Source organism: Amia ocellicauda, chromosome 17 (genome assembly GCF_036373705.1).
Source record: "Amia ocellicauda isolate fAmiCal2 chromosome 17, fAmiCal2.hap1, whole genome shotgun sequence".
NCBI lineage: Eukaryota > Metazoa > Chordata > Actinopteri > Amiiformes > Amiidae > Amia > Amia ocellicauda.
The window spans coordinates 18,000,508-18,026,492 of NC_089866.1; the positions used below are offsets into that span (position 1 = coordinate 18,000,508).

Here is a 25,985-nt window from a genome sequence, read left to right on the forward strand (position 1 = left end):
CAGCCTACCTTGCAATGCTGCATATCCAGAGACGTGTATGGCAGTAGGATCATGCACAATAGGCTATGCATTGAATTCATCTTTATTATGGGGAGTTGTATCAGCATGTTAGAAAGCAAATAAATACACGACAACGGATAGTGTTACAGACAAGGCCTTATTCATTTATGGGAATGTGACACCCCAGCTGCCATTGTTCTCAAAGTGGAGTCGTGCATAATTGATATACTTATCTAAAGCTGCACAATTAGACCGGGAGATGGTTAGAGTGGCAGGTCTGCATGATAGACAGAGTATGATTTATAGATGGCAAAGTCTGCGTCTTTAAATGAAGCGCCTCTGCTGCGGAAAGGGGAGGATTTTGTGCCCACCTGAGATCAACTACTATCCGGTGATGGAGGCTGGATGATCAGACAGAGATCAACACGTTGGGCGGAGTGATACAAACCCCGCTGTTGTAGTTTCAGCCCAGCCTATCTAGCGCTACACTCCCTCTGTGGTGACGGTCATGTGGTCGCAACGAGCCAATCGGATGGCAGCGCTGGGGTCGGGGCCTCCTCCACCGCGGGCTCGGAGTGATGTGTTGCTCCTGATGTTGCAGCTTTGTGTGGCGATCAGTGTTTGGAAAGTTACTTTTCACGGGCGCAAAGTGAAAGGGGGATGGTGATGCCGTGGAGTTTCTGGCCAGGGATCCCCTGTTTTACCAGCCACAAAATGCAGGGAGTGTTGGGAAGTAGTTGGAAAGTTGCGTTTTCCACAGAAAAAGCGAACAGCAACTGGGACTAAATGTAGTTTCAATGCAGCTTTTTTTTTAGTATTAGCGGTCAAGAAACCGTGGTATTTTAACACGCACTGAACTGAAAATACAAGAAGAGGACTAGCAGTGGAGACAATGATCAAGAAAGCACAATAAAAAAGGCGAAAAAGTGTGCATAGTGTGCTTTAACTTGACGTCACCACACCGTATCCACGTGGAATGATGTGAATCTTAAATCTGTGTTTTTTTATGGATGTGAAAAGGGATTTTGCATGAAAGGATCACTTTTACAGCATGACATCCTGCTTTTTGAAATGTCCCGTTTAACCCCACGTCATCAGTTCTCTCATTGGGAATGACAGCAACATGTTTCTAAAATGAAAACCATAACACCCGAGTGACTGGGATTGTGTATCCATGTGGAAGAAAACTGGATCAGTAAATAACTGAATCTTCAATCCGCTTCAAGAAGTGCATTTCAGTAATGAAATAAAGGGACGCTGCTCTTATTGAATGACATGGTTGTTTAATACAGTTCTTTCTATAAGAGATGCTCCTCTGAGGAACTTTGATTGAGATCAGAAAACGCTGGGGTCACACATTATCACACATCTGCTCACTGGATATCGCCCTCTGTGCTCTGCTGATGTGATGGACTGTGACATGGCTTCACACTAGAATAATGATCCCAAAGCAGATGTGTACATTGGATTGATCTTTACACCAGTGCATATATTTTCAAGGGCTTTCCAGCTTCTAGTGATCATGGCCAGCGCCATAGCCTCAAAGATGGGTCTGAGCTCCTGGAGGAGAAAACACAGCAAGGCTTTCAACGTGCGGATCGTCACCATGGATGCTGAGATGGAGTTCAGCTGTGAGGTGAGTGCATGGCAGTCATGTGGTCCTGATCATACCTATGTCATCCCTATCTGTTACACGTGTGCTGTTGTGTATGTTGTGAGAGTTAGACATGATGAACTGTGCCACAGGTGTTACACAGAAGTAGTGCTTGAACATCAACACCTTTGTAATGATGCTTCTGTCAAATTAAAAGAGGAGCATAGATGCTTTAGTTGTGGAGCAATAATGTTAGTAATATTTGCTTCCAGTCATTCGAGTTGGTTCTTGCTGTCATTTTGCTTTACATTGATTGTGAATACAAAGGAGTGGGCCTGGGCTGCTTAGTTTGAGCAGTTCACTCCCATGTGGTCACCTACCAAAGTGGTGGGTCAGCCTGCCCGTTGATGGAGAGACCTTCATCCACCCATGAACTGACAGCTCATGAGGATATTATATCAATGTAAACTCCATCCATTCTGCACACATCAGAAACTTCTCGGTTCGCAACAGCTTTGGGGAAAGAGAAGCACATGAGTTGTGCAGATGTACTTGTTTGGACATGAAAAGTATTAGGGTGTGAGGAATTACTGAAATACTTAATTTCATTAGAATTCATCACGTGTATCTATTGCATGTTTTTTTGGATACATATTGCTTGGTATCCTTTACCTTTTAACCTCCTTTACTTCTCCTTTACTACTGCTACAACAACTCTTTCCACAATGCATCACAGAAATATACATTATATAATTACATACTTTAAGCAATTGAGGTGATGTATTTTTTTTTCTTATTCTGAACCTTACAATCACAGGAAAGTTGTAAAAAAAAAAAAATACTATTTTTGCTAACTTTATGCATAGCTGTTATTTTGTATAATTCCATTATCACATTAATTGCATGTATTTCACACTGTATGGATTAATATAACTGGTTTCTTCAATAGAGAAAGTGTAGCTTGAAAATTGCATTTAGTTAGCTGTAAAATTGCATCTAACATCTGAAGAGTTTTTTCTCTGGCAAAGCATCCACTCACGCCAACTTTCTGACAAAATGCATAGTGTCTTCCATTGGTAACTTGTTTCCTGCTGCAGTGTTTACAGATCCCCATCTTTTAATGCCTGTGTAACAAGATGAATTGAATATGTTCAATAAGGGCCCACCGCATTGCTTTGCTAATGCTATCCCACCAAATAATTGTCTGTTGCTGAGGCATGTTGTCAGTTATGTAGCACACGGTACTGATTTTAAGGGGATTAACTGTCTTTTATGAACGTCAGTGCTAAGCTAATTGAGTGAATGTTCAAAAGATAATAGCCTTTTTAGTAAAGCAGGAGTTGAAAAGAACCAGCTTTGGTCGCTGGCTTTCAGGTCTGCGGGACCTCGTGGTAACCATTGACTTCATCATTAACCTTGATTTTATCACCAGCCTCTGCTTTGTAGAAGTCTATATTTAGAAAATTGATAATTAAATATGGAAGTTAAGGATGGCCTGTAGTAGTAACGTTTTAAAAAGACTGTTTTCCCCACTCAGTGTTGGGATGACAGGAAATGGTTTTCTCATGACTGAGGAATGTTTTTAATTTAACAGAAACCAGATGGGGTGAAATGTGTGTGATGGCTTCACTGAAAGAGCCAACTGATAGAAGGCCGTTTTCACAGCACATAGCCTCATCTCATCACTTGTTAATATTCACTTATTAATTGCCAGTGAAATAGTCAATTTTCTTAATTACATTATTTTCAAATAAGTTTTAAAAGTCAGAATATGGCCTTTAACTATTTAGATGCACCCTGTAATTTTAAGTTAACAATATGATAACAAATCAACAGGCATCATGAATAAATAAAGTGTTAATTTAAACGAAGCACCACAGAATAAAGTGGGTCAGTCAACAACAAAGGTGCAGGGGTTTCAAATACTAGTTTTAGTTTGATAAGTAAAATGCAATAGCAGTCAAATGTGCTGTATTCTAACATTTTAAGAGTACTGCGGCCAAACCACATGGTGGAGCCAGTTGCTCAGAAGTGACTTGTCCATGTCAGTTTTATTTCAGGTGATAGTTTCTTTCTTTAAATCAATTTTTAAATAGATTTTCAGAAGGGGGTCTATTTTTCTTTGATTGCATGGTAAATTAATCATATTAAATAGACTGACTGATGTTAAGTTTTAATTCACCCCTTCAATTTAGAAAATTACATTTTTTTCAAAGCGTGAAGAACGCTGGTTAATTCAAGCTTGAATTAAATTAACATTGCACAGTAAAACAAAAATCAGTCCTCTCTGTAAAAATGTTAAACAACCCATGACAAAAAAATACAGAATCTTAATGTTATCCATGGTATGAAATATGATTTATTCCACCAATGGCTTTGGTACCATCAGTTCAATAATGTATGACCTTTGCTTTCATCTCTTACTTTATAATAGTTAACCTTGTGGTTGGAGGTTCGAGGCAGATCTCTAAAGCTTCATCTCTCCTCCTGCTGTGATCTTTGCTATTCACATCACAGAGCTGGGGGCTATATATAAAGTTATATTGACAGCTTGAATCTCTTTGTTGTGAAGGCCAGGCTAGCTTCAGAAATCGGACCCTTTCGGATCAGACAAATTGCCCCCTCCAATAAAAATACTGGAATTTACACCGCGTTGATTTGAAAAGGATATATTAGACTATATGTAGGTCTAGAAGATTTATTTAAAATGTGTAAAAGGACATATTCCCTTATTACAACTTCAGTTGCATAAACAGAAATCACATGGTCTTCAGGTTTTCTGAGGACCACACACAACTCAGATTGGATGAGAAATGTTAAATCCATGCCATTTAGCGGCAGCTTTTTTTGAATGACTGAGAAACTGCAGGTTGACTCTAGGTATGGCTTAAATTGCGGTCCATTAAGAAGATGATGAAAAAAAGACCTATTCTCTCTGTACATTGTGAAGGCAGAGTTATAGAAATATTGCCAGTGGGAATGGTTCCAATGATTGTCGTAAGATACACTACATTACTTGAATTCTATTTCTATTATATTTTGGAGCATTGGTGCATTTTCCACAGAACTCAGTTTTTTTTATTTTCATATTCGCTGTGAAATAGTTTAATTTCTTTTGCAGGCTGTTGTCTGGAGAGCAGCAGCTATGGTGGCAGCTTGTTCAAGGTATAATAGAGCAATGTTGCCCTGAAACTCATTATATTGTAAACTCTGTGCTCATGGCTCATCACGTCTAGGCTAAGATAACAGAAAAAAAAGGAAAGAAAGGAACCTTGATTAATCATTTTCTGTCCAAATAGAAGGTAGTGCCTGTCTGGAGATGTTCTTTTTCTTTTGTAGAGTTTGAACATTGTCCAATATCCAACTCCTATAGCAGGGAATTTTAGCGAGATTTCGTCTCGACCAAATCAAAATGTTGACCTACCTGTGAATTTGCAATCTTTCCATTTGTATTCAATCAAGGAGAAAATGGGGTTTAAGACCTTAAAAGCTTTCGATAATAGAAATGTAATAATTACAATTTCCCCCAGAATTTGTTTGTGTGTATAAAATATGTTTTTCATTGTAAAGCCTGCAGTCACTTTGGGAAAGACATGTTATCTGAACCAACAGAACCTGTCCTCATTGAGCTCCCAGCATATACTTCTCTTCTTTAATACCCAACATTTAGAGACGGATTAAAGTATTATTAATTGAGAAGAAATCTGATCATCTCACAGGATTCGATGCTCAGATGTTCCTGTCTTAAATACATTTAATGCTCAATGCTCTGACTTGACCAAACCTCAGATAACAGATGTTGTGATAAGTGAGATGAGTAACGGTTTGTTCTCACTTTCATCACACGTTTGAATAGTTCACAAACTCCATTTAAGATTGTATTTTTCCACACATTCTTTATGGAAGGTTATTCGCTGATTATGCTCGGATCTCTTCTCCCGCTTGAAGCTACGCCTCGGAGGATTTACATAATAATTGTAATACTGGTAGTGTTACTCACTGAAGCAACTATAATTCAGATTATTATTGTTTCATCTACAAAGCAACATCAGCTTTTGTGACAATTTTAGAAGATGCATACATCCATACCTTACAGCTAGAGTCTGAAAGTAGATCATCTGTGCATAAACCAGCCTTACGTAACATGCAAATGAGCTACTCAATATGCTGATCTAATTTGGAATTTTTGCTGAAACGTATACATTTGTAAGGAGAAAGAAAGTAAGCTTGCTATAGATCATTTTAGAAACTCCTATATTATCAAAAGTTAATTGTTTGGTTTTCAATAAGGCTTTTTTTCTTCTTGTAAAATGTATGAATTCCAGTTCATCCCAAAGGTGTTCTATATTTTGGAGTTCAGGGATTACAGTGGGACATGAAATGATTTTGATTACATCATCCTCGATCGTATTGTTACACTCCCACCTAACATGGTGAGTTACTGTCCTGGTACATGTATGCATGAGGCACAATCCACAGAGGAAGGCTTGTCTTGTTCATTTGGACAGTGTAGTCTGTATGTGCACCAGGGCCACAATACCATCCTCTCAAGGGTTTACTGATATTTTTTTCCTTCCGCTTAATGCAGAGTTATCAAGCGAAGGTAAGTTATGTTTGAACCACAAGAAACTGCTCCACAAACAAATGAGAAGGATAATGTCACAGATCAACGCAAGACATGAGCTTTTTATTACAGTACACCTAACCTCTGTGTTTGATTTCTCATAGGTCAAGTGGAAAGGGAAGGACCTTTTCGATTTGGTTTGCAGGACTGTGGGCCTGAGGGAGACCTGGTTTTTTGGACTTCAGTACAATGTGAAGGACACGGTGGCCTGGCTTAAAATGGACAAAAAGGTAAAACTGTCCTTCCACTGCCTTCAGGGAAATGCAAGCATGTCTTTTCCTGTAAGTTGGGAGTGGCAGGTCACTGCTCCGGTTCATGAATCTTTGCTTTGCTTCCTATTTTTCTCACCACTTAGCCAAAATGCTTGTTCTTTTCATCTGGGGTATTTTAAACAATTTAAATATTTAGTCACAGCCGGGAGGGCTGTCACTTAAAAGTCCTTTTTATATACCACTGACTCATTTATGTGCTCCCTTCTGCTTTGCAAATGTGTTTTAAACTAGTTTATGTTCCCAGTGGAGCCCGAGAGAGCATCAAATTGCTGAAGCCATCCTCAGGATTTGGCTCAGTGGAAGGGACAAGACGGCAGGTTTTCGAGCAAGAGTGTCCACTGGGGAAGAATTCACCTTTTAAAAACGACTTGTATTGCGTCCTAAAATCTAAAACATTTGGTGTCTAATCTGGTACTTGTTAATTCTACCTTGGTCAGGCTGATGTATTCTTGCTGGTACTTCATTAAGATATCGCTACAGGATTTTTGTTGTTTATAATAAAAAATATATATTTAAATTGAGTTACTGCTGAGCTTATTGCTATGTAACTGTTGCTGAACTGGAGACGGTTTTTCCTCTGTACTCTTGACCTGTGTGACAAGCCAAATCCATCAGCATTTCTCCTTAATTTTGTGGTCTGCGGTGCCTGGTGTTTATTGTATTTTGCGGCTATATTTGATGTAATATCCATGCTATACTCACTGCTGTTTACCCAGAGGGAAAATGAACATAAGCTATTCCTTTCAGTGTGTATTCATTTGCTTGAGTCAGGCCACAGTCATGAAAAGAGGCATTTTATTTATTTTCCTCATTGCCAGTTTGTCTCTGCAGGTCTTGGACCACGACGTTCCAAAAGAAGAGCCGATCACCTTCAATTTCCTGGCCAAATTCTATCCAGAAAATGCAGAAGAGGAGCTTGTACAAGACATAACACAGCACCTTTTCTTCCTGCAGGTTGGTGATTGCGTGTTTCAGATTTATGCCTTTTAAACGTCCATATTCCAAGGCAGCTTTAAGAAGTTCTTAGTTTTGTCATTGTCAACTGGAAATTAGTTGACGAGGATTAACAACTGAGCTACAATATGATTTATATTCACAGAATCCATAAGAACTTTACAGTGCGAACATTAAGTTATGATTTTTAAAGTTTTGTTTGGTATTCCACGTTTCAGGACTGTCATCCATTTTCTCCCTCTCTCTTTTGCGAGATTGGCACTATTAATGTGTTTATGACTTTGAAATGGAAATGCCAGGGAGAAACAAAATCCCACTTATTCATTCAGGGTGGTATTACTATTAATAAAAGTGAGTTATCCTTTTTTGTTCCCATACTTCATATTCTCACATCACAGGCAGTGTGTTGGAGATGGGACGATAAGTAGAACTGAGGAAGACTGACAGATCTTATCTGCTCTGTGCTTTCAAACCAAGAGGCTCAAAGGTTTTAACAGCCCCAAGGCAAAAAGGGAAACCAGTAGACAGATGACAAATCAAACAAGATTATTTCCAGAGCAATGGTTGAGACTTGCTATTCCTATTCCAAAGTATCCTGCCTTTTTTTATTCATTAATTCTTTGTGAAACTAAAAGGACGGGCCTTTTAAATAAAAAAAAAATATATATATATACTTTTTTTTTTTTTTTAAACAACACATTTATTTTGCATACTATATATTTTTTATTTCTTAAAAGATAAACTCATAGGGGTCAGGCTGTGCAAGATATAATAGCCATGAAAGTGGTGTACTGGCAGGCTTCAATAAGCACTGCTCAATCATATAGAAATAATGCCTGCAATTTAATATAAATTCATATTGAACACAATGCTAAGCGATGAAACTGACCAGTCCTATTTTCCACACAACATTAGTACGTCCACACTTGCATATAAGCATTGTTTGCAGTTAAAACCTGCTCCAGTGGGTCGCTAACTAACCATCACATTTCCAGTGCGCTGTGGATTGATTCACGTTGTCGCCTGACTGCAAAGTTGCATTTGCTTTCTCCAGTTGAAGTTCTAATGAACGTCACCTGCAGGGGTCAGGCTTCGCTGTGGCTTGTTTAGTCCCAGCGTGTTGCCAATCAATAATCTCCTTCTCACTGCCACTCTGCCGGTGTGCAGCCTAGCAGAATCAATGTGACACGTTCCAGGAATTCAGTCTCTCATTCCGGAATCCTCCAGGGATTTAAAATGGCCCTTCTCTCGAGGGAGAGGGGCTACATTACAAAAAAATGATGCTGAAATTGATTAATCTTGAAGTATCTACTAATTAGGCTCTGAGGGCCATCGGATTAAGCATATTTATGTCTATTCCATCTCTCTTAAGAAAAAAGCACAGGAGTTCTGATGATGACTGAGGAATCTGCACAAGACCAAATAGATTTTTGAGAGAGATTGCCATTTATACATGGATTTCATAGATTTTTGACCAATTTTCTTTAAATGTTTTTGAATCCACAATATATATAATGTATACCACACTTACTTATTCCCATCTAACTGTTGTCCAGTGCTGAGATGATTACATGCTTGTCATTGATTAGATACGGAAAAAAATGTTGTGTTGCTTTAAGAGGATGCAACATAAAACCATAATTAAATATTGTACGTATTGCTTTCAAGGAGGTCAACTTTTACTCCAACGGAGATCACACACATTCACACATAATGGTAACTGTAGCTGTTTATATGAATTCTGACTTAATCTATTCAGAGGTTGTCTTGTCTGCAGGAAGCTTAACCAGACTCTCTGAAAATCCCATTCAGTTTTCCTCTTGGTGTTTTTAATATGTAGTAAAAGGCACATCTGAGATTTCATTAAATACAATCTGTCCACGAGATATGGAGCTGATTTACCTTTAATGCAACAGCACGTGGCTGTTAAATCAGAGAGTTTCACGGCTGTGAGATAATGCCAAACAATTCAGTTTATCCAGAAAAAATAAATTCCACAGGCTTAAATCACCCTAGGCAGCATTGTCATACAACAGATCAAGTTAGTTCTCCCCAAACTGTATCCAATTGCAATCCCATTACCAAATACATGGAAGGAAATTTGCTTTATTTAAATAAACCCGAAACATGAACTTTTGGTTCTGTGCATTAACATCTGTCCTATAGATGTATAAATAACATTGAAGATAAAGTCTCTTTATTAATGGCAGGTAACATGCACGTGTTTTATAGGCAAATTAATGCACATTACCCAGTCTGGAAAACCAGTTATAATGGGTTATTTTGGATTACAAACTCCCATTGCTTGGAAGTTTGATCCATTTGCTGTTTTAAGAGCTTTAACCCAAAATGGTGCTGGATATTTCAAGCTTGCAATGTTACAAGGTTTAAATTGGCACAGATAGATGTGATTTTTAAAAAATAAATAGCATTTCTGTGTATAGTACAATTTGCAGCTGAGTTTACAGCTTGTAAAACATTACATGGATTAAATAAGTAAGCAAAATTAGTTGTATTTATCTGTAGTTTTTGTCTTTATGGTTTTTATGTTGGATTAAAAAAATAAATCTATTTAGTTCAGATTGTGTAATGAGAATTTTTACCAAAGCACTTCTAAAACAAGCTCTGCTGTAGCTCAGGCTGCATTTGAATCGGATTGAAAACACAGCCTTGGGCGCCATAATCTGGACCACTGCCCTTTGTTTCACTCTATTTGTTTGAGACTCCGAGAACACAGCAAGAGGGGAAACGAATAGTACCGCTGCTGCTTAAAATGATATTTTTTTTCTCCATTTTTGAAACGGGCAGCTTCGTGCTACATCCCCCCATTAGCCTTTCTCCGGGGTTGTGTTCATTTCCCCCTGGTGATGCCTGTCACCTGTCAGCTTTGTTCTCTTGGTGTTGAACGCTTTGCTATATTTAAAACGGTAGCAGGAAAACGCAGACGCTCTGCCTGTCTGAACCCCTCTGCCTGTAAACTGTGGTCCTTTGCGTCTCTCTCTTTTTATTAATGTATTGTTTTTGCTATCCACCCTTGTGAATTGAGGAGCAGCTTTCGGTACCAGACAGAGAATCAAATGGCCACATTTGTTATATAGCAAATACAATTTCACATCCTCTCTGGTAAAAGCAAGCCCCCTTTTTTATTTATAAGTGCTAGACACAATGTGGTTAGAAGTGTCGTATTTTTAAACCTAATTACAAATATTTAATTCAAAGCAAAATACTGTTTATGTAGCAAATGGAAACAGCATGGAGAGATTTCAGAAAAGTTGTGTATGCATTATAGCATGTATCATTCATGTTGAAAAATAAGGTATGGTAAGAATTTCTAGAAATTATTAATTCGATATCTTTCAAGATGTATTATTGCTTGAGCTCAGAATTTGATGTGTAGATGTTTCACAGACAGTGAATTGTGTGTTCCTGAGGAAGAGTTATATGGTACTGTATGGTACATAAATCTGTGTATTGATCAATCCGGTAAATACATTTCAGGTTATGGATGTTATTGCTGTCTCAAGATGATCGTGGCGAACAATGATGAAGTAGACTGATATAAAATATGGCGGCTATTAAATAATTTGGCTGCAGAAGGCGAACAAAGTATGAAACCCTCTGTAGATGCTGGTATTACACCATTGATGTGCTTAGATATCAGGTACACTACCCACTGAAGCATTTAAAAGCACTTTTTTTTTAAAATAAATATACATTGAGCATCCTATTTGATTAGCAGATCCTGAAGAACTGAATGGTGATATAGGTCTGTCAAGTTAAAAACTAATTTATTTGCCGTAAGGTGTTGCTGTTAACGAGTTTATTCACTCTTAAATCATTTTATTGTGCTATACTGTTGAATCTGTCAATCTGTATGTCTTTTGGTACCCTTGTGGAGTGCTTTCTTCTGTTTGATCTTCCTGCTACTTTTGCAAGACCCTTTTACTGTGTTGCAGATGGAGTTTATTAATCTGCAGTAAATTAAATAAACATGGCACTAAAATCTTTCTCCTTTTCTCCTTCAAAACAAACCACACCATCTGCTCAATCACAAAGATCAATCAAAGCAACAAAATACAATTGCTTTATATAACTTGTCAGTTTGCTGATTAAAATAACCATTGATATGACATTTGTATTGCTTTTTGCGTGTAGAGATTCTGTACAGTAATATTGTTGTTTAATATCTTTTTATAGGTGAAGAAACAGATACTGGATGAAGAGATCTATTGTCCACCAGAGGCTTCAGTCCTGCTGGCTTCATACGCCGTCCAGGCCAAGGTCAGCTTTTAACTCTAGAAAAAGCTCATGTTTCTGAATCGGTTTGTTACGGTTTTTTCAAATGTATTTTAGCAATGAGTTTATTTGCATAGTCTGTAATCATATTTAAGGAACCTAAAGCTTTTCACAATAGCTGCTCAGATGAGATATGTGACCTTCAGAAACACTGATTGCCACAAGAATGAATCAAAATCAGTAATCTGCTAAACAGATTTAACAGGAAAAAACGTCTTTTCCCGTTTCCTTCATAAAGGTCAAAGTCGGTTGATTAGCCTTGTAGTTCGCCACACTTGAGCGCATCGTGAGGTCTGGGTAACTGTTCTACAGGAGCATTGGGATGTGGAAAGAACACACCAGTTTATTTATTGATTAAACATATATTTTTGTATTTAAAGATTGTATTTTAAGGTCAGGCGTTTCATCGATGTGTCGAAATGTTTCTTTAAAGATCCTCGTTTCAATTCAAGAGCCTTATGAATGGAAGTTGCTCAGCTATTAAGCTCAACAGGACTGAGCTCAACTCCACTGACCTCTGCTGTCACCCACAGCAGGAGATATCACGGCCTCAAGAGTTTAATAAACCCAAATGATTCTTCTTTACTGAACCCTGGCACCAGAAATACCAGTGTGATCAGCAAGCAGAACTCAACAGGTGATTCTCAATCCTCGGCTGACCCGACAACCCTTATGAAAGAGAAGTGCAGTTAAATACACTGTAGGTATAAGTACGCTTTGGTTATACTAAAATGTACTTATAGTATACCTGACTCTACTTCTTTTGAATAAGAGAAATCCTTACCAAAATGCTGAATTTGAAGGTTAATAAGTCATTAATCGAAACCCATGGTTTTGTTAACCCAGCAGAAGGTGAAAATGTTTTCAAATTACTGACAACTACTATTAAATAAGTCTTTTTTAGTTTTTTTTAAAAGTAAATAAAAAATGGCCACATCTTAATATAAGGGTCCTTCTCAAAAAATAAATCAACAAATACTGCCCGCCAAAAAATAGTTTCCAAACCAAACAAGACGACAAACGCGTGTTTGTCGTGTCGTTTGTCTTGGAAACTGTTTTTTGGCTGGCAGTATTTGTTGATTTATTTTTGCAGCCCTCCAGAGAAGCTGCACTCTCTCAATTTGGTTCTTATTTAAAGTCAGTCCGGAGATCCCGGGAGCTACAGGAGAGGCCCGGTTTGTGTCAGGGCAGTAGAGCAGTGAGCTGATTTGCATGCGGCGGGGATTTCCGAGAGGAGTCAAAAGAGACGCGCCGTTCTGCCTCTAGCTCTGAGACAACAGCTGCCCTGAGAGACGCTTCCACAGCGCCGTGCACCCTGCTGGTGCAGAACCCCACCAAGTCAACTCCTTGGCTCAAGTATAGCCGTGAGGTGAATTGTAACTTTTCCACGATGAATTTGCAGATCTGCTTTAGGCAGAAAAGATATATGCGGACGAATTATTTATCCATTCTGAATATTGTGTCCCTCTCATAAACAAAAAGGAGGGATTAGATGAGATTTAGGGAGGTGTAGCATGAGTGCAAGGTTGTAAAATCATGAGCTACAGTGCGGTGCCTGTTCTTCAGGGTAATCTGAGTCATTACTACCTATTTAATATATGGAGGGGAAAAAAATAAAACCTTTCAGTTCTACCTGTAGGTAAGTGATTGAATTGGCCTTTTTTTATGTTAGCGTTCTGATTTGCAGCTCGTATCTTGTTGTACCTCTTCTATTAAAAGCCTGTACCCTTTCCTCACGGATTTCTTCCAAAGTAAATCACCGCGTGCCCTTCATCTGTTTGTCAAGCTGTTAAGCTCGAAAATGACAAACAACAAATCTCAAACCCTTGTTTTATTGCCAGATCATGCTCTCAGTAATGGAAAGGCAGTACTAAGCTGTCAGGCGCGGCTACACTCGGCATCGAGGACAGGCTCGGCTTTGATGTTTATAACATCGGAGTCCCTTTTGTGTATTACTCCAGTTTATTGTCAGTTTTTTGGTTATGCTTTGGTGTCCTGACACGGTGTCTTCTGAATAGCAGCTCTTGCATGGTATTAGGGGGAAATAACATAATTGAATAAGGTAAATAACATCATGAACTTAATTAGTCGGAAAAAGCCTTTTGCTTTTTCAAATTGAGCAAATTTAATCTCTGCACCAGGCTTAGCGGCTGCTACTTATACATTAATTCATGCATTTATGGCTCATATGTAACTATACGGGCATTGCTACCTTCTTCTATATTCATAGTTAAAAATACTGTTACACTTAAATAATATTCAAAATCTTCATTCTGAAATATGGCCTGCATCTGCCAAACTGAGAGCTTTTGTTTACTGGGGACTCAAACCCTAATCCTAGCCTGGACCAACATACATTTCATCACCAAACTTCATTTTACTGCAAAAATCACAAAGTGTTCCAGACCAGTGAAGCTATGGGTGACAGACATTGCCAACGGAAACTCAACACGGCTCAGGAGATGGGCTCCAAATGGGGGGCATAAATGAAAGCTCCCTATTTCTATAATGGTGAAAAAACCCCAATCATTTAAAACTGCTACTAGCTGAAATACTCAATATGGTACTCTTATCAATAATGTATAGGCAGCAAGCATCCTACAGGGGTTGCTTTAGCACTGCATTCTCTGGATAAACCTGGGCTGAATTCGAGCCCAGTCAAGGGCAGCAGTAATCGGCCAATTGTGCCTAAGGGACTGTTGAGTTTCACCCTCAAGAAAATCCTGTTCATAGTCTGTAACGATGCATCACAGACTCAGACCAGTCATGTCTGCTCCACAGTGCCCAACCTGCTCTCTGATTGGCATATTTTGCTATTTTGGGCACTGGGGAGGCCTTAGGAGATGGAGTACATTGTTTTTAAATGTATTTATTTATTTTTAACTGGCCTACACAAATTAGTTAAGTTTTCCTTTCTTTCTGGTGAAATGTTCAGATATCCAGTCCACCGTAGCATACCAAACCATGCCAAAAAGCTGATAATATTTGAGTCACCATTAAAAACAAATCTGCATGCGGATGAAAATGAAAGCCATGTTTCCGTACCGTGTTTCTCAACGGAGGTGTGTGTCAAAAACAGAGGTTGAAGATTGGGCTCCTGTGACCACTTGAAGAGAGTGTTGTCAAGGAGGAATCAAAAACAAGCAAAAATCTTGATTATGTCTGTGCAGGCAGGCATCAGTGATCTGATCCAGCATGAAAAACCCCAATGAAGGACTGTTTTCACTCATTGCCTAATTGCTGATCTGATAGATCTGTCTATCTGTGTGTGATATATATATATATATATATATATATATATATATATATATAAAAATGCGTTTAAGAAATGTTCTTCTGGTGAACTGACAAAAAAGGCAATAACTGATTTCACGGGGACTTGTTCCATCAATTATTCATTGTCCTGTGTTCTTTTTAGCATAACATCTGCAGAAACAGCAAGGACGGCAGATCATTTACAATATGAGCCCAAGCCAAGTCTGGGCTATGTTTTGGATGGAATCTAAATTGAAATTTCTCAAGAGCTAATTTATGCAAATGAAGATATCAAAAAGGTGGACAGTGATTTACTTGCTGTCAGCTGGGCCAGAATTTTCCCTGTGTTTTGTGGGAGGTTCCCCCTTCACACATTACCATTTTTATTTTCATGGCAATGTTTACCTCATGCCACCCTCTTCCTCCACCCCAGTCCTCGGGCCGTACCACCAGACAGGGATGCCGGAGTCCCCCGCGGAAATTATTCCGAGCACACCTAGTCACGAGTGATTGATCATCTTATAAAGATCCAAGATAGCTTGATTTAATGAGACAATTATCTAAAACCTTGGGAGTTTAATATGTACTTAAAACATTTCAGCGTCACTTTCCTCAGATGAAAGATTGACCATTTTAATTTTGGATCATCCCTGACATCTCTTGTTGAACTCGGAAGATGGCCCTGACTGAATAGCCCGGCTGTCATTGAACGATACGGCAGAACGGTTTTGTAATGGAATTGTCTGTGGAATGATGACTGTCCAAGACCTCTTAATTGGATGATATTTTCCCCAAGAATCATAATATATTAACTTGTATTTCTATTGAAAGTGTCATTTATGGGATGGCTTAGTGTTTTTATAGTAAAATGTATGTAAGACACGTGTTCTAATCTCTCCCCCTCTTTTGAAATGTATTTTGCAGTATGGAGACTATGATCCCGGTGTGCACAATCCAGGGTTTTTGGCTCAAGAAGAGCTGTTGCCAAAGAGGGTGAGTTTACCAGGTCCTGTAGCACTTGAGGTTTCTATCATGTCGATAATTGCAGCTGCGTTCCGGGCTGTAATTGCATTCGCTGTGTAAAGTAAGTCACCTTTTTTTCTGTTGGTATGTGTTAAATGGCAAGTAGCGCAGTTTTTAGATCAAAGGCTTTAAAAGAGGATAGAGGGTGGAGAGAGAGAATCTACCAAAGGGTTTACTGTAATGACAGGAAGGGTAATGCATGCTTTCATTTATTTGATTTTGAGGGGCTTTTTTCTTCTTTTCTATGAATGAAACACAGAAGAGAATAAGACGTTCGTAGCTAAATTGGGTTTACTGAAACCACTGTTTGTGCTGTACACTTTTTCCTGGGACCTGCCTACAAGATTGGTGTGTTTCGCAGGTGATAAACCTGTATCAGATGACGCCCGAGATGTGGGAAGAAAGAATAACTGCCTGCTATGCCGAACACAGGGGAAGAACAAGGTACAGACATGTGGATTGCTATCACACTATAATTAATACAGTGCCCGGTGGAATCTCACAAGCACACAAATCTGGGAGCAAAGGAACAGTGTGCTTGTTATTACAACTCTGCAACCTCCTCACACCTTCAGCCAATTAACCTCCTAAACACAGTGAGCAATGTCTACTGATGCTAGTTCAAATTGAATTAAAGGTACAGAAATTGCAATATCCTACTGACATTTTGTCTCTTCTGCTCTCTGCCTTATGGAAATAATTCCTCAGAAAGACGTTTACATGACCCTAAATTAATACATTGTGGCTTTAGATATGTAACCTGAGAAATATTTGGTTCTGCGGCATAAAAGCGTATATATAAATCATGCCTTAAATTAATCAGTAATGTTTAAAATGCGCCTTTTATGAGTGAATGCAAAGAAACCGCATGAGAATGAGGCACGATGACTGAACTATTTCCAAAGCACCACACAATGATCTATGTCTCAATTACACGACCTGACTCGGTGAGAATACAGATATTGTACTCATATTTGTTGTTGATTATAAGCCTCTAACGGCGGTAGTTTACCCCAAGGCAGATAATCAATAACGCTGTACTTGTTCAGCAAAGTCATTGCCGGAGCCCCGAAGGCAGTTTGAACTGTGTGACATGTAAAACTGATGAGGCTTTTAGGGAAATATTAGCTCCACCTAGTAGCATAGTAGTACGCTCTGGAAGATTGAAGAAATACAGATGACATTCATTTTAATATTGAATCCGCTCCTGTTTGACTAACCAACAGTGTTATATTAATAGAGAAACTTAAAAAGAATGAAAGAAGACATGATTTTCTGAAGTATGCCGAGCTGTTAACTTTTAATGACCTCCCTACTTAACACCGCTGACTCACTGGGAGAGCAGAAGAGATAGAATTTCTATTAGGTTAAACTAAGCCATAAGATGGAAAATGACATGTTGAAGAAATTAACTGCCCTTTTAAAAAAAGAAAAAAGAAAAGAAAAAAAAAGAGAAAAGATTGTAAATGTGTGACCTCAGGCAAGCATCAATTTAATTAACAATGGATCCAAAGCCATTTAAATCTGCTTGATAGCTATGTTGCTTCCTTATTTAAACCTACTGACACCCCCCTCACACATTTGCTACAAATGAGGTATAAAAGTAAGTGAAGTAAGAGGTGAATTCCACTCAAAAGCTGTGCTCGATTTCTCGTTTTATTAGGGACGAAGCAGAGATGGAGTATTTAAAGATAGCTCAGGACCTGGAGATGTATGGTGTGAACTACTTTTTCATTAGGGTAAGAAATGCTTTACTACAAAAAGTATATGTTAAGGGTTATCATTTGCACGCCTTTGATCTAATTATATATACAAATTGAATCTCAAACGAATGTTAGGATATCTCGTTTCAATTAGGAAGTGTGCAAGAATCATTTGAACAGGCATTAAAATCTGGTTGCTTCAAATGGAACCAAAGTTCTTCCCTTTTGAATTATCTTTTATGACAGACTAAAGTTTTTGTGGAATATTGTAAGAGTTCTGAATAATGTTCTGTTCTTATTTTGTATTTTTTACATTTTATTTGCACAGAATAAAAAGGGAACAGACTTGCTGCTAGGGGTGGACGCTTTAGGTCTCCATATATACGATCCCGAGAACAGACTCACTCCCAAAATCTCCTTTCCCTGGAATGAAATCCGTAACATCTCCTACAGCGATAAAGAGGTACGCCGACAGTTGTCAACGATTGGGATAGAGACACTACAGTCACCAGCCGGACAGAAACCTAACAAAGACTTCTGATCCGTTTCTTTTCAGTTTGCGATAAAGCCCTTGGACAAGAAGACGGATGTGTTTAAGTTTAACTCCTCTAAACTACGAGTCAATAAATTGGTACGTGCTTTAAAAGAAGAGTTCTGTTTCTTCCTCTTGCTTGTTTTCTGTAACTCAAGGGAATACAGAATTTGGTAGTGATGGTCTATAGATTAATCTACAGGAGAATATATGTTTCTAGTTGAGAGGCTTTCATCTAAAAACATTTCCTGGTGGGAAAATTGTGTTTTTCTATAAGACGGTAAGGGGATAGCACCTTTCTACTCATTAAGTCAAAATACGGTGTTAGCTGAGAAACATGGTAGGGTCAGGAAGGGTTGACTGCTTTTTGAAATTAGACTCAGAGGAAAACACTACAAAGCAGTATTCAACTGAATGAGGACACTGAGAAATGTACCGTGTGAGTTAAGCGATATACAGGGATAATGGGTCCCTGTGTTCCTTGTGGATCATGCGAAATGCTGCCGAAATTTTAATTTGAAACCCTGGCCTGAGCATTGACAACTTGGCAATGAAAATCCCCCCCCAAACATACCTATACAGGAGTTCCTGGAAGTACACCAATGTAAATAATTGTGTGCGTTAATTAGTGTATGTATGTCTGTGTGTGTATGGTTAATAGGTTTACCCCTGTATCCTGTCCCAGCAGATTCTCCAGCTGTGCATCGGGAATCACGATCTCTTCATGCGCAGGAGGCGGGTGGATTCTCTGGAGGTGCAGCAGATGAAGTCTCAGGCCAGGGAGGAAAAAGCGAGGAAGCAGGTGGGAGAAGACCTGAGGAAATGCGCTGAGAAAAGCTAATTTATAAGGATTTAGGATGCATATTCACAATATTCAGGCTATTTTCCCTTGGGTCAGTATGTTAGATGTCTGTTTAATTGGAAGATGGTGATATTGTTTTCATAGATGTACAAGTCTTCACTATCAAATTCCAACACTCATGGCATGAAACTGTTTTCCTTAAGATTACAATATGTGTTGGCAGCCACAAGACCCCCTAAAACGACTCTTTATAGTGTGTGAACGCTGGTATCGTACACAGGCAGCTGCTAGGGTTGTAGCTCAGGGTGTACCTTGTGACATATTGGTGGGAAGGAAATGCAAGTGCAGTTCTGCGTGAAAGTGAGAAAACGTTCTCTCTCTCTCTATTTCCCATCTCTCTCTCCCTCATCCTCTCTTCTCCAGATGGAGCGTCAGCGGCTGGCTCGGGAGAAGCATCTAAGGGAGGAGGCAGAGCGATCGAGAGACGAACTTGAGAGGAGGCTACTTCAGCTGCAGGACGAGGCGCAGATGGCCAACGAGGCCCTGGTGAGCTCCCGTCCATATGTGAATAATAAATCCCATTTTTACCAATGCCAGTATGTGCCTGACATGTTAATGTGCAGCTTCTGCTTCTGCTTGTGACTCAGTCATCAAATCTAGAACATTACAAACGACACATGATTTTTATTATTTTTGAATGATTTTATTGTATTTGCAAAGCATGTGCAATCCTGGCATCACCTCCAATTACTTCTCATCATTCATTTTGGGGGAGTCCCTGTTTTCTCCCCCCCCAGTCTTCATGGTGTGTCGTGTTCCCTCCAGATAAGATCAGAGGAGACTGCAGACCTGCTGGCGGAGAAAGCCCAGATAGCTGAGGAAGAGGCCAAGCTACTGGCCCAGAAGGCGGCCGAGGCCGAGCAGGAGATGCAGAGGATCAAAGTGACGGCCATCCGCGGCGAGGAGGAGAAGAGGCTGATGGAGCAGAAGATGTTGGAGGCCGAGATGCTGGCGCTCAAAATGGCAGAGGAGTCGGAGAGAAGGTGTCTATGGAGATAGCATGTTTAGAAATGTGTAATAACAGAGTTATTAAGAGCATATTATACATTTACCCAATATTTACATAGAAGGACAGTCTATCTTTGTTTTTTTGTTTTTAAAATGTAATTAAAATGCTAAACCTACTTTAGCTTCACAGGCTTTCAAAATTTAAACCTACAGATAGTTTTTCTTTCGTTTCATTTTCTTAAATGTATTTATTGATACACTGATTTCTCTGTCACTTATTTCTGCAAGGTTCACTAGCTAAATCCTTGTGAAGTAAAAGGTGCTTTTGTCTCTTTCCTGCTTACACCCTCCACCCCAGGGCCAAAGAGGCGGAGCTGCTGAAGCAGGACTTGCAGGAGGCCCGGGAGTCGGAGCGCAGGGCGAAACACAAACTGTTGGAAATCACCAGCAAGTCTGCGTACACGGTAACCCCAGCACTCTCGGCTCGATCTCTGACAGCCCAGCATTTATCTCCCTTTGCTGCACAGCACTTGTTTAACGTCGTTTCCAAGGCTGCTCAATCACAAACCCGTCTAATGAGCTCCATCTCTATTTTTTTCCTCCAAGAGAGTATGCTTGTTCAATCTTGGGAGGTCCTGTGAGGTTGTGCGATTTAAATTCGGTTAAAAAAGTTTGAGGATTGTTTTGGCAGGCAATTAGCGAAACCTGTTATCATGTTGTCACAGCCCACCAGTTCGTCCGCGAACGCCATGCCCCCCGACATCCCCAGCTTCAACTTCAGCACCGAGAACCTCACCTTCGATTTCAAAGACACCGACATGAAGCGACTCTCCATGGAGATCGAGAAGGAAAAGTAAGTCAAGGAGCGACTGATGTGAGGAAGATGAATGTGTTAACAATGCTGTTGTTCCCAAATGTCGAAAGTAACATTGCTTGGGTGTCTATATTCATTCCTCACTTGTACATTTTATTTTAGATTTGTGCTAAATATTCCAGCAGTGTTCTGTTTCTAGATCTCAAACCACTGAGATATGTTTTCTTGCTCCAAATTGCTTACTTCAAGGCAATTGTAACAATAAATAAGAATTTCGAGCGCAGTCAAATATCCTCGGGCGCTGTGTGAAAACAAAAGTAAGCCCCTACAGTGGCACTGCTCAATCCTCGGGTCTTAAAACTGCCCTGTGCCAAGGCAAGGGGGTCCTGTCAGCTCTCCCACTTATGGAAAGCGGATTTCTTTGTCTTTTATAGAGTGGAGTACATGGAGAAGAGTAAACACTTGCAAGAGCAGCTGAACGAACTGAAAACGGAGATTGAATCTCTGAAGCTGAAGGAGAGGGAGACCCCTTTGGACATCTTGCACAATGAGAATACCGAGAAGGGAACCAGCAAACAGAGCAACTTTAAGAAGGTTAAAAATATTAATCTTACATTTCCAATCCTATGTTGTAGTTTGACAGCTGCTAGAACAACACAGATGAAAATTGGGGTGGGGGGCAAACTGCCAGCGACGCTGTTCATTTTAATTCAGTTTGAACTTCACCGATTTATCTGACATATATTTTTTTTGGGAGCCTTGCATCTTTTTTTATGCTTCTTTTAATGGTTAAATAGCTTCCCGGAGATTGCTGTGTAATATTGCTGGACGGCCATAGCCTGTTTTGAATGCCAATTTCAGACTTTAAAGCTTCTTTCATCAAGCCCTTTGTGCCCTGGGCTCCACTCATGAGTGGCAAAAGACATAAGAGAGCAATATTAATTCTAAAATAGATCCTGCTGGAACGGCTGCATTCCAGTGCTTACACTTAATTGATTGAGATTAATTTATAGGATATTTTTTTAGGTTGATCATATTAGATTTTCTTCTCTAAAAGCATTAAGCAGGAATATTGACTGAGTCACGTAGAAGTAGTGTAATGTCTCCCACGAAACAAATTCAGGTTTCAGTACATTCCTGTGGTAATTCTCACTTATAAAATATTAGGTTTCTCCATTTTGAAGAATAAATAAATAATCATATTACCAATTCGAAGTGCTGAACACGTAGATCAGATCTACCATTCTGGGCTCTCTCTAATCAGATTTCAGTCTCTTCAGAGTGCCGGCTGAACTGTGCTTTAGTTGTCTGAGTGAGTGAGAGGCAGTAGAACAGAAATTCAATTTAAATGGGTTTGTACCATCAGCAGTGTATTATTTTTATAACCTCACAATTGATTCAGCAATTAATAGAAATCCTGGTGGAAGTGAAAGAACCTAGCAAAGTCATGCCCTTTTATTCCTTGCTATAGGAAATGGTATTTAAGTTAATGATCTTTAAGTAATCTCAATGCAAAGAGAAGGATTTTCTAATTATTTTGCTTGAAAGTGTGCAAACCACAGATGTAGTTTGTGATTCAGTCGCAACTTCCCCTCACAATTTAATACCATCTGTTTTATATCATGGATATATGTTCAAAGAAGTCTGCAGCTCACAGACATCAAAATAAGATGAGAGAGGCTCCTTGCTCCTTTGGAGAAATTGTTTGGTCCCAATAGACAGAAATATTTTGTTTTCATGCCAAATGGAGAGCGAACAATTTTGTTTCCCTGTTCTCCTTTTCATTTTCCAAGAGATATCAATTGGTAAACCACAAATTACATTTTCAGTGCAAGGAATCACATACATCAGTTTGCACTAAAGCCAAAAGCTAATATTCTTTTATAAGGGTGTTTAATTTTTGAGAGTGAATAACTATTTATTTGTTTAGTAGACCTGCACTGATTTGAGGTAACATGCAGTTTATCCATGGTAAATTAACCACAGATATTAAGGACTCTCTAATGGGCATTGTTTTTCTTTTTTAATTTATGTATAGTTTTCAGTTGAGTTAAACAAAACCTTCTGCATCTGGCAGAATGAATTGGTGGTATGTTGATGCCAGGAGCCCTAGGGTGAATGACCGGGATTAGTGATTTTTGCAGGTCAGGTCTACAGAAGATTAATGGTTTGTGTAGAAACTCACTGGAGCCTGAACTGTGCCAGACCTGGGCTTTTATAGCTCAAGAAGATTACCTCCACAAACATAAATCCTATGGAAACGAACCGCTCCAAACAGCGAACCACACTCTGGAAGTGACGGACTGAAACACAAAGGATCTGCCAGGCCTTGCCGCATTGCTGAAGCCTCACAACCTCCGTTCGTGAAAAACGTCTTTGCTGAAACACTCAATATTCTCTTGGTGCGTTTAGTTTCCTCTGCTATTATACAATAAAAGCACAACATAAAGGAAAGGTAGGGCAAGACCAAAAACAAAGTAATATATTCAAATTACATTATTATTATTATGAATCATTATTTTAACTGAGTGTGTTTGGAAAATCTCAATGTGAAACCAGTTGAATTCTGGTCCGCCCAACGTGGACGACTCAAACATACTGGAATTCAAGTTCGAATTGAAATTTTCCTGGTGTGAAACAGAATGAAGTGAAGATATATTTCACCACGTGACAGCGGAGTTGGGAATCAATTTTTCCTTCAGTATTCTAGGATCTGTATCTTCTAGGTAACAGCTCTAAGGCAGAGAAATTCAGAGCAAAGCTGATGATTGCTTGGCAACATGGGTAACAATTTGATTTCCTACTTTTCAAAAAAATATCTTCTAGAAAACCACCACCCCTTACCAGAAAAGATGACTGATCTAAAGGCCAACAGCATATATACAAACTTCTACTGGGCTAACCTTAATCGATAAACATGATTTGGGAGAATGTTTGTGGAAAGCTCTCTTAAATTTTGATGCTAGCCAAACCTGAACTCTCCACTTGTGCAGTTTGTGTATAATTGCCCACTCCAGTCATTTATACAGATTGGCTCACTGTAAAGACAATGCTAAGCAGAAAGACAATATGAAAAGAAAACGGTTCCATGCAGCAGCCCCAATCAATAGAAGATGAAGAGGATCTGGCACAACGCAGTCCCGTGATTAACAACAAATTACATTTTCAGTAGGGCTGATAGAAAATTGATCAGCCAGGTGGTGCAAGAACTCTTAGCGGCATCTCGCGGGTCAGAGTTGCTCTTCCTTATTGATCCCAATAAGAGTCTCTGCCAAGTTGGAGGCAGACACGAGATAATTATCTTCACAACAGAAAGGCCCGAGGCCCAGATCGCGGAGTTGATGCTCAGGGCGTCGCTTCAGCAGGTTCCCCATCTCGGATCTGGCGCCCTGCCGAGCGTGAAATTGAAGAAGATTGGTAAACACGGGCTACTCAAATCCCTATCTCTCCCAGAAATCATGTATTTTGATAAACACCATGCCATGCTTTTAAAATCCACAATTGATTTAACACAAAAAAAAAATTCCCCTTGTTTTATTTGTATTTAAATCAATGTTTTTTTTGCCACCTTTTGAACATTATCAAGGGTGTATAAATAATGAACAAAAAGGGAGTGTGGAAGCATATCAAGGGCAGTTGGTTTCGATCACGGACGTATTACAGCGCTTTGAAAACTATGTTAGCAGAGCGTGGATTTATTGGATAACCTGAATGTACGGCAGAAGGTCCACCAAACGAAAACAATCGTGTACCGTGAATTGCAAACCATAAAAGCAATACGAAATGAACAGAACATTCTCCACAACTCTGGTCTTACAGCTCTGTAATTTAACTAGTTATTTAGCTTAATGAGTCCAGATTAATTTGATCTTCAGCCACTATTAAACCTGACAGATTGGATCTCTCCAGGAATAGGGTTAGAGAGTAGCTGATGTTACTGTGAAACACGTGTACTTTTAATTGCATAATTGTCTTCTCGTAGACTCTTTGAGTCTACGAGAAGACAATAATGCAATTAAAAGTACACGTGTTTCACAGTAACATCAGCAAGTACAAATAATGACAGGAGGGGGGGGTGAAGATCCTGCTTCATTTTCCTCAAGAACTACTGATGCTTCCACCTGTATCCTAAAAAGGTACAAAGAGAAACAGAAGTAAGCATTCATATTTTATCAGCCTTCAGCAATTGTTCTTTAAAACAGGTCTACTTGGTGTTTCAAGCAGGTGCGATGCAGCAGACGTGCGGGTAAAGTATTTTTATACTTGCGTTACATTTAACATCTCTCTCTTTTACGCTTTTTGCAGCTTACTTTACAGAGCACAAAATCCAGAGTTGCCTTCTTCGAAGAACTCTAGGCTCCTAAAGGGACTCCCCAACCCCCAACTGAAGTCCCGGAATCGCAAGCTCTGAAGGCAGAAATGACACCAGACTTGTATGTAGTCCAACGCAAAGACACTGACCAAGTCCAGAGCATTTGGAGGGAAGCATTTTACATTCACAACCACAGTGAAAATCTCAAGACGCACCAAGAGTGTTAAGTTTCTCTAAATGAGTTTTGCATTTGAAGTGGCAAGACTGTGTGAAGCTTCTGAACATAACTGACATTAAGGAAGAACGTCGGTTATATCACTTTTTTTTTTACGTGCGAGTGAAAACAAATAGAAAGGCCGTCGTAAAGGTTATCGTGTGAATTTCATATTATTGGATGTGACAGTAAACTGACAATGTGTTATTGTGTTTATGAGCAGGGACGCTATGAACAGTTTGCAATGTAAAGTGCATTGACGGTTTGATGAACAACGTTGACGCCTTCATTAAATATAAATATACGATGGTCTGTGTACTGTTCTTATTTATTTAACGTGAACGAATGCTCAGTTTAATCCTAAATTAGTGCAACGACTGAAACAAAACCCAACGAACCAACCAAACGAGAAATAATTACTGCTTCACACTTCACTCTGAAATGAATATTTGTGTAGACTTTGTATAAAACAATAATTAAAAGGCAATGAGAGGCTAAGTAGAATATGAGGTGCACATGTACTTTGTTGCTTACTCTCTACGATTCCCTGGAAACAGCGCATTTACAATGCTCCGACGAGGC

The 25,985-nt window shown here is 39.2% G+C and overlaps 1 protein-coding gene across 2 annotated transcripts; it reads left to right on the plus strand.

Moving 5' to 3' along the window:
• Positions 1–547: 547 nt before the first annotated feature.
• Positions 548–25,712, plus strand: nf2a (NF2, moesin-ezrin-radixin like (MERLIN) tumor suppressor a). 2 transcript variants are annotated; one of them, XM_066690118.1, is made up of 16 exons: positions 548–1,636; positions 6,323–6,448; positions 7,322–7,444; positions 11,642–11,725; positions 15,920–15,988; positions 16,380–16,462; positions 17,682–17,757; positions 18,050–18,184; positions 18,278–18,352; positions 18,939–19,055; positions 19,479–19,601; positions 19,881–20,098; positions 20,422–20,527; positions 20,789–20,916; positions 21,312–21,471; positions 25,183–25,712. In XM_066690118.1, exons 1-16 carry the CDS (start codon positions 1,523–1,525, stop codon positions 25,231–25,233), a joined length of 1,788 nt encoding a protein of 595 aa, XP_066546215.1. In that variant the 5' UTR covers positions 548–1,522; the 3' UTR covers positions 25,234–25,712. The 2 variants fall into 2 exon arrangements, with proteins under 2 accessions (XP_066546215.1, XP_066546216.1); XM_066690119.1 differs by having other exon boundaries at positions 549–1,636; positions 18,942–19,055.
• The last annotated feature ends 273 nt before the right edge of the window (positions 25,713–25,985 follow it).

Coding starts and splice junctions, on each gene's coding strand:
- nf2a (XM_066690118.1), top strand. CDS start 1,523: ATGGCCAGCGCCATAGCCTCAAAGATGGGTCTGAGCTCCTGGAGGAGA. Junction 15,989..16,379: donor AAGAGCTGTTGCCAAAGAGG/GTGAGTTTACCA, acceptor TGTGTTTCGCAG/GTGATAAACCTGTATCAGAT. Junction 20,099..20,421: donor GCAGAGGAGTCGGAGAGAAG/GTGTCTATGGAG, acceptor CCTCCACCCCAG/GGCCAAAGAGGCGGAGCTGC.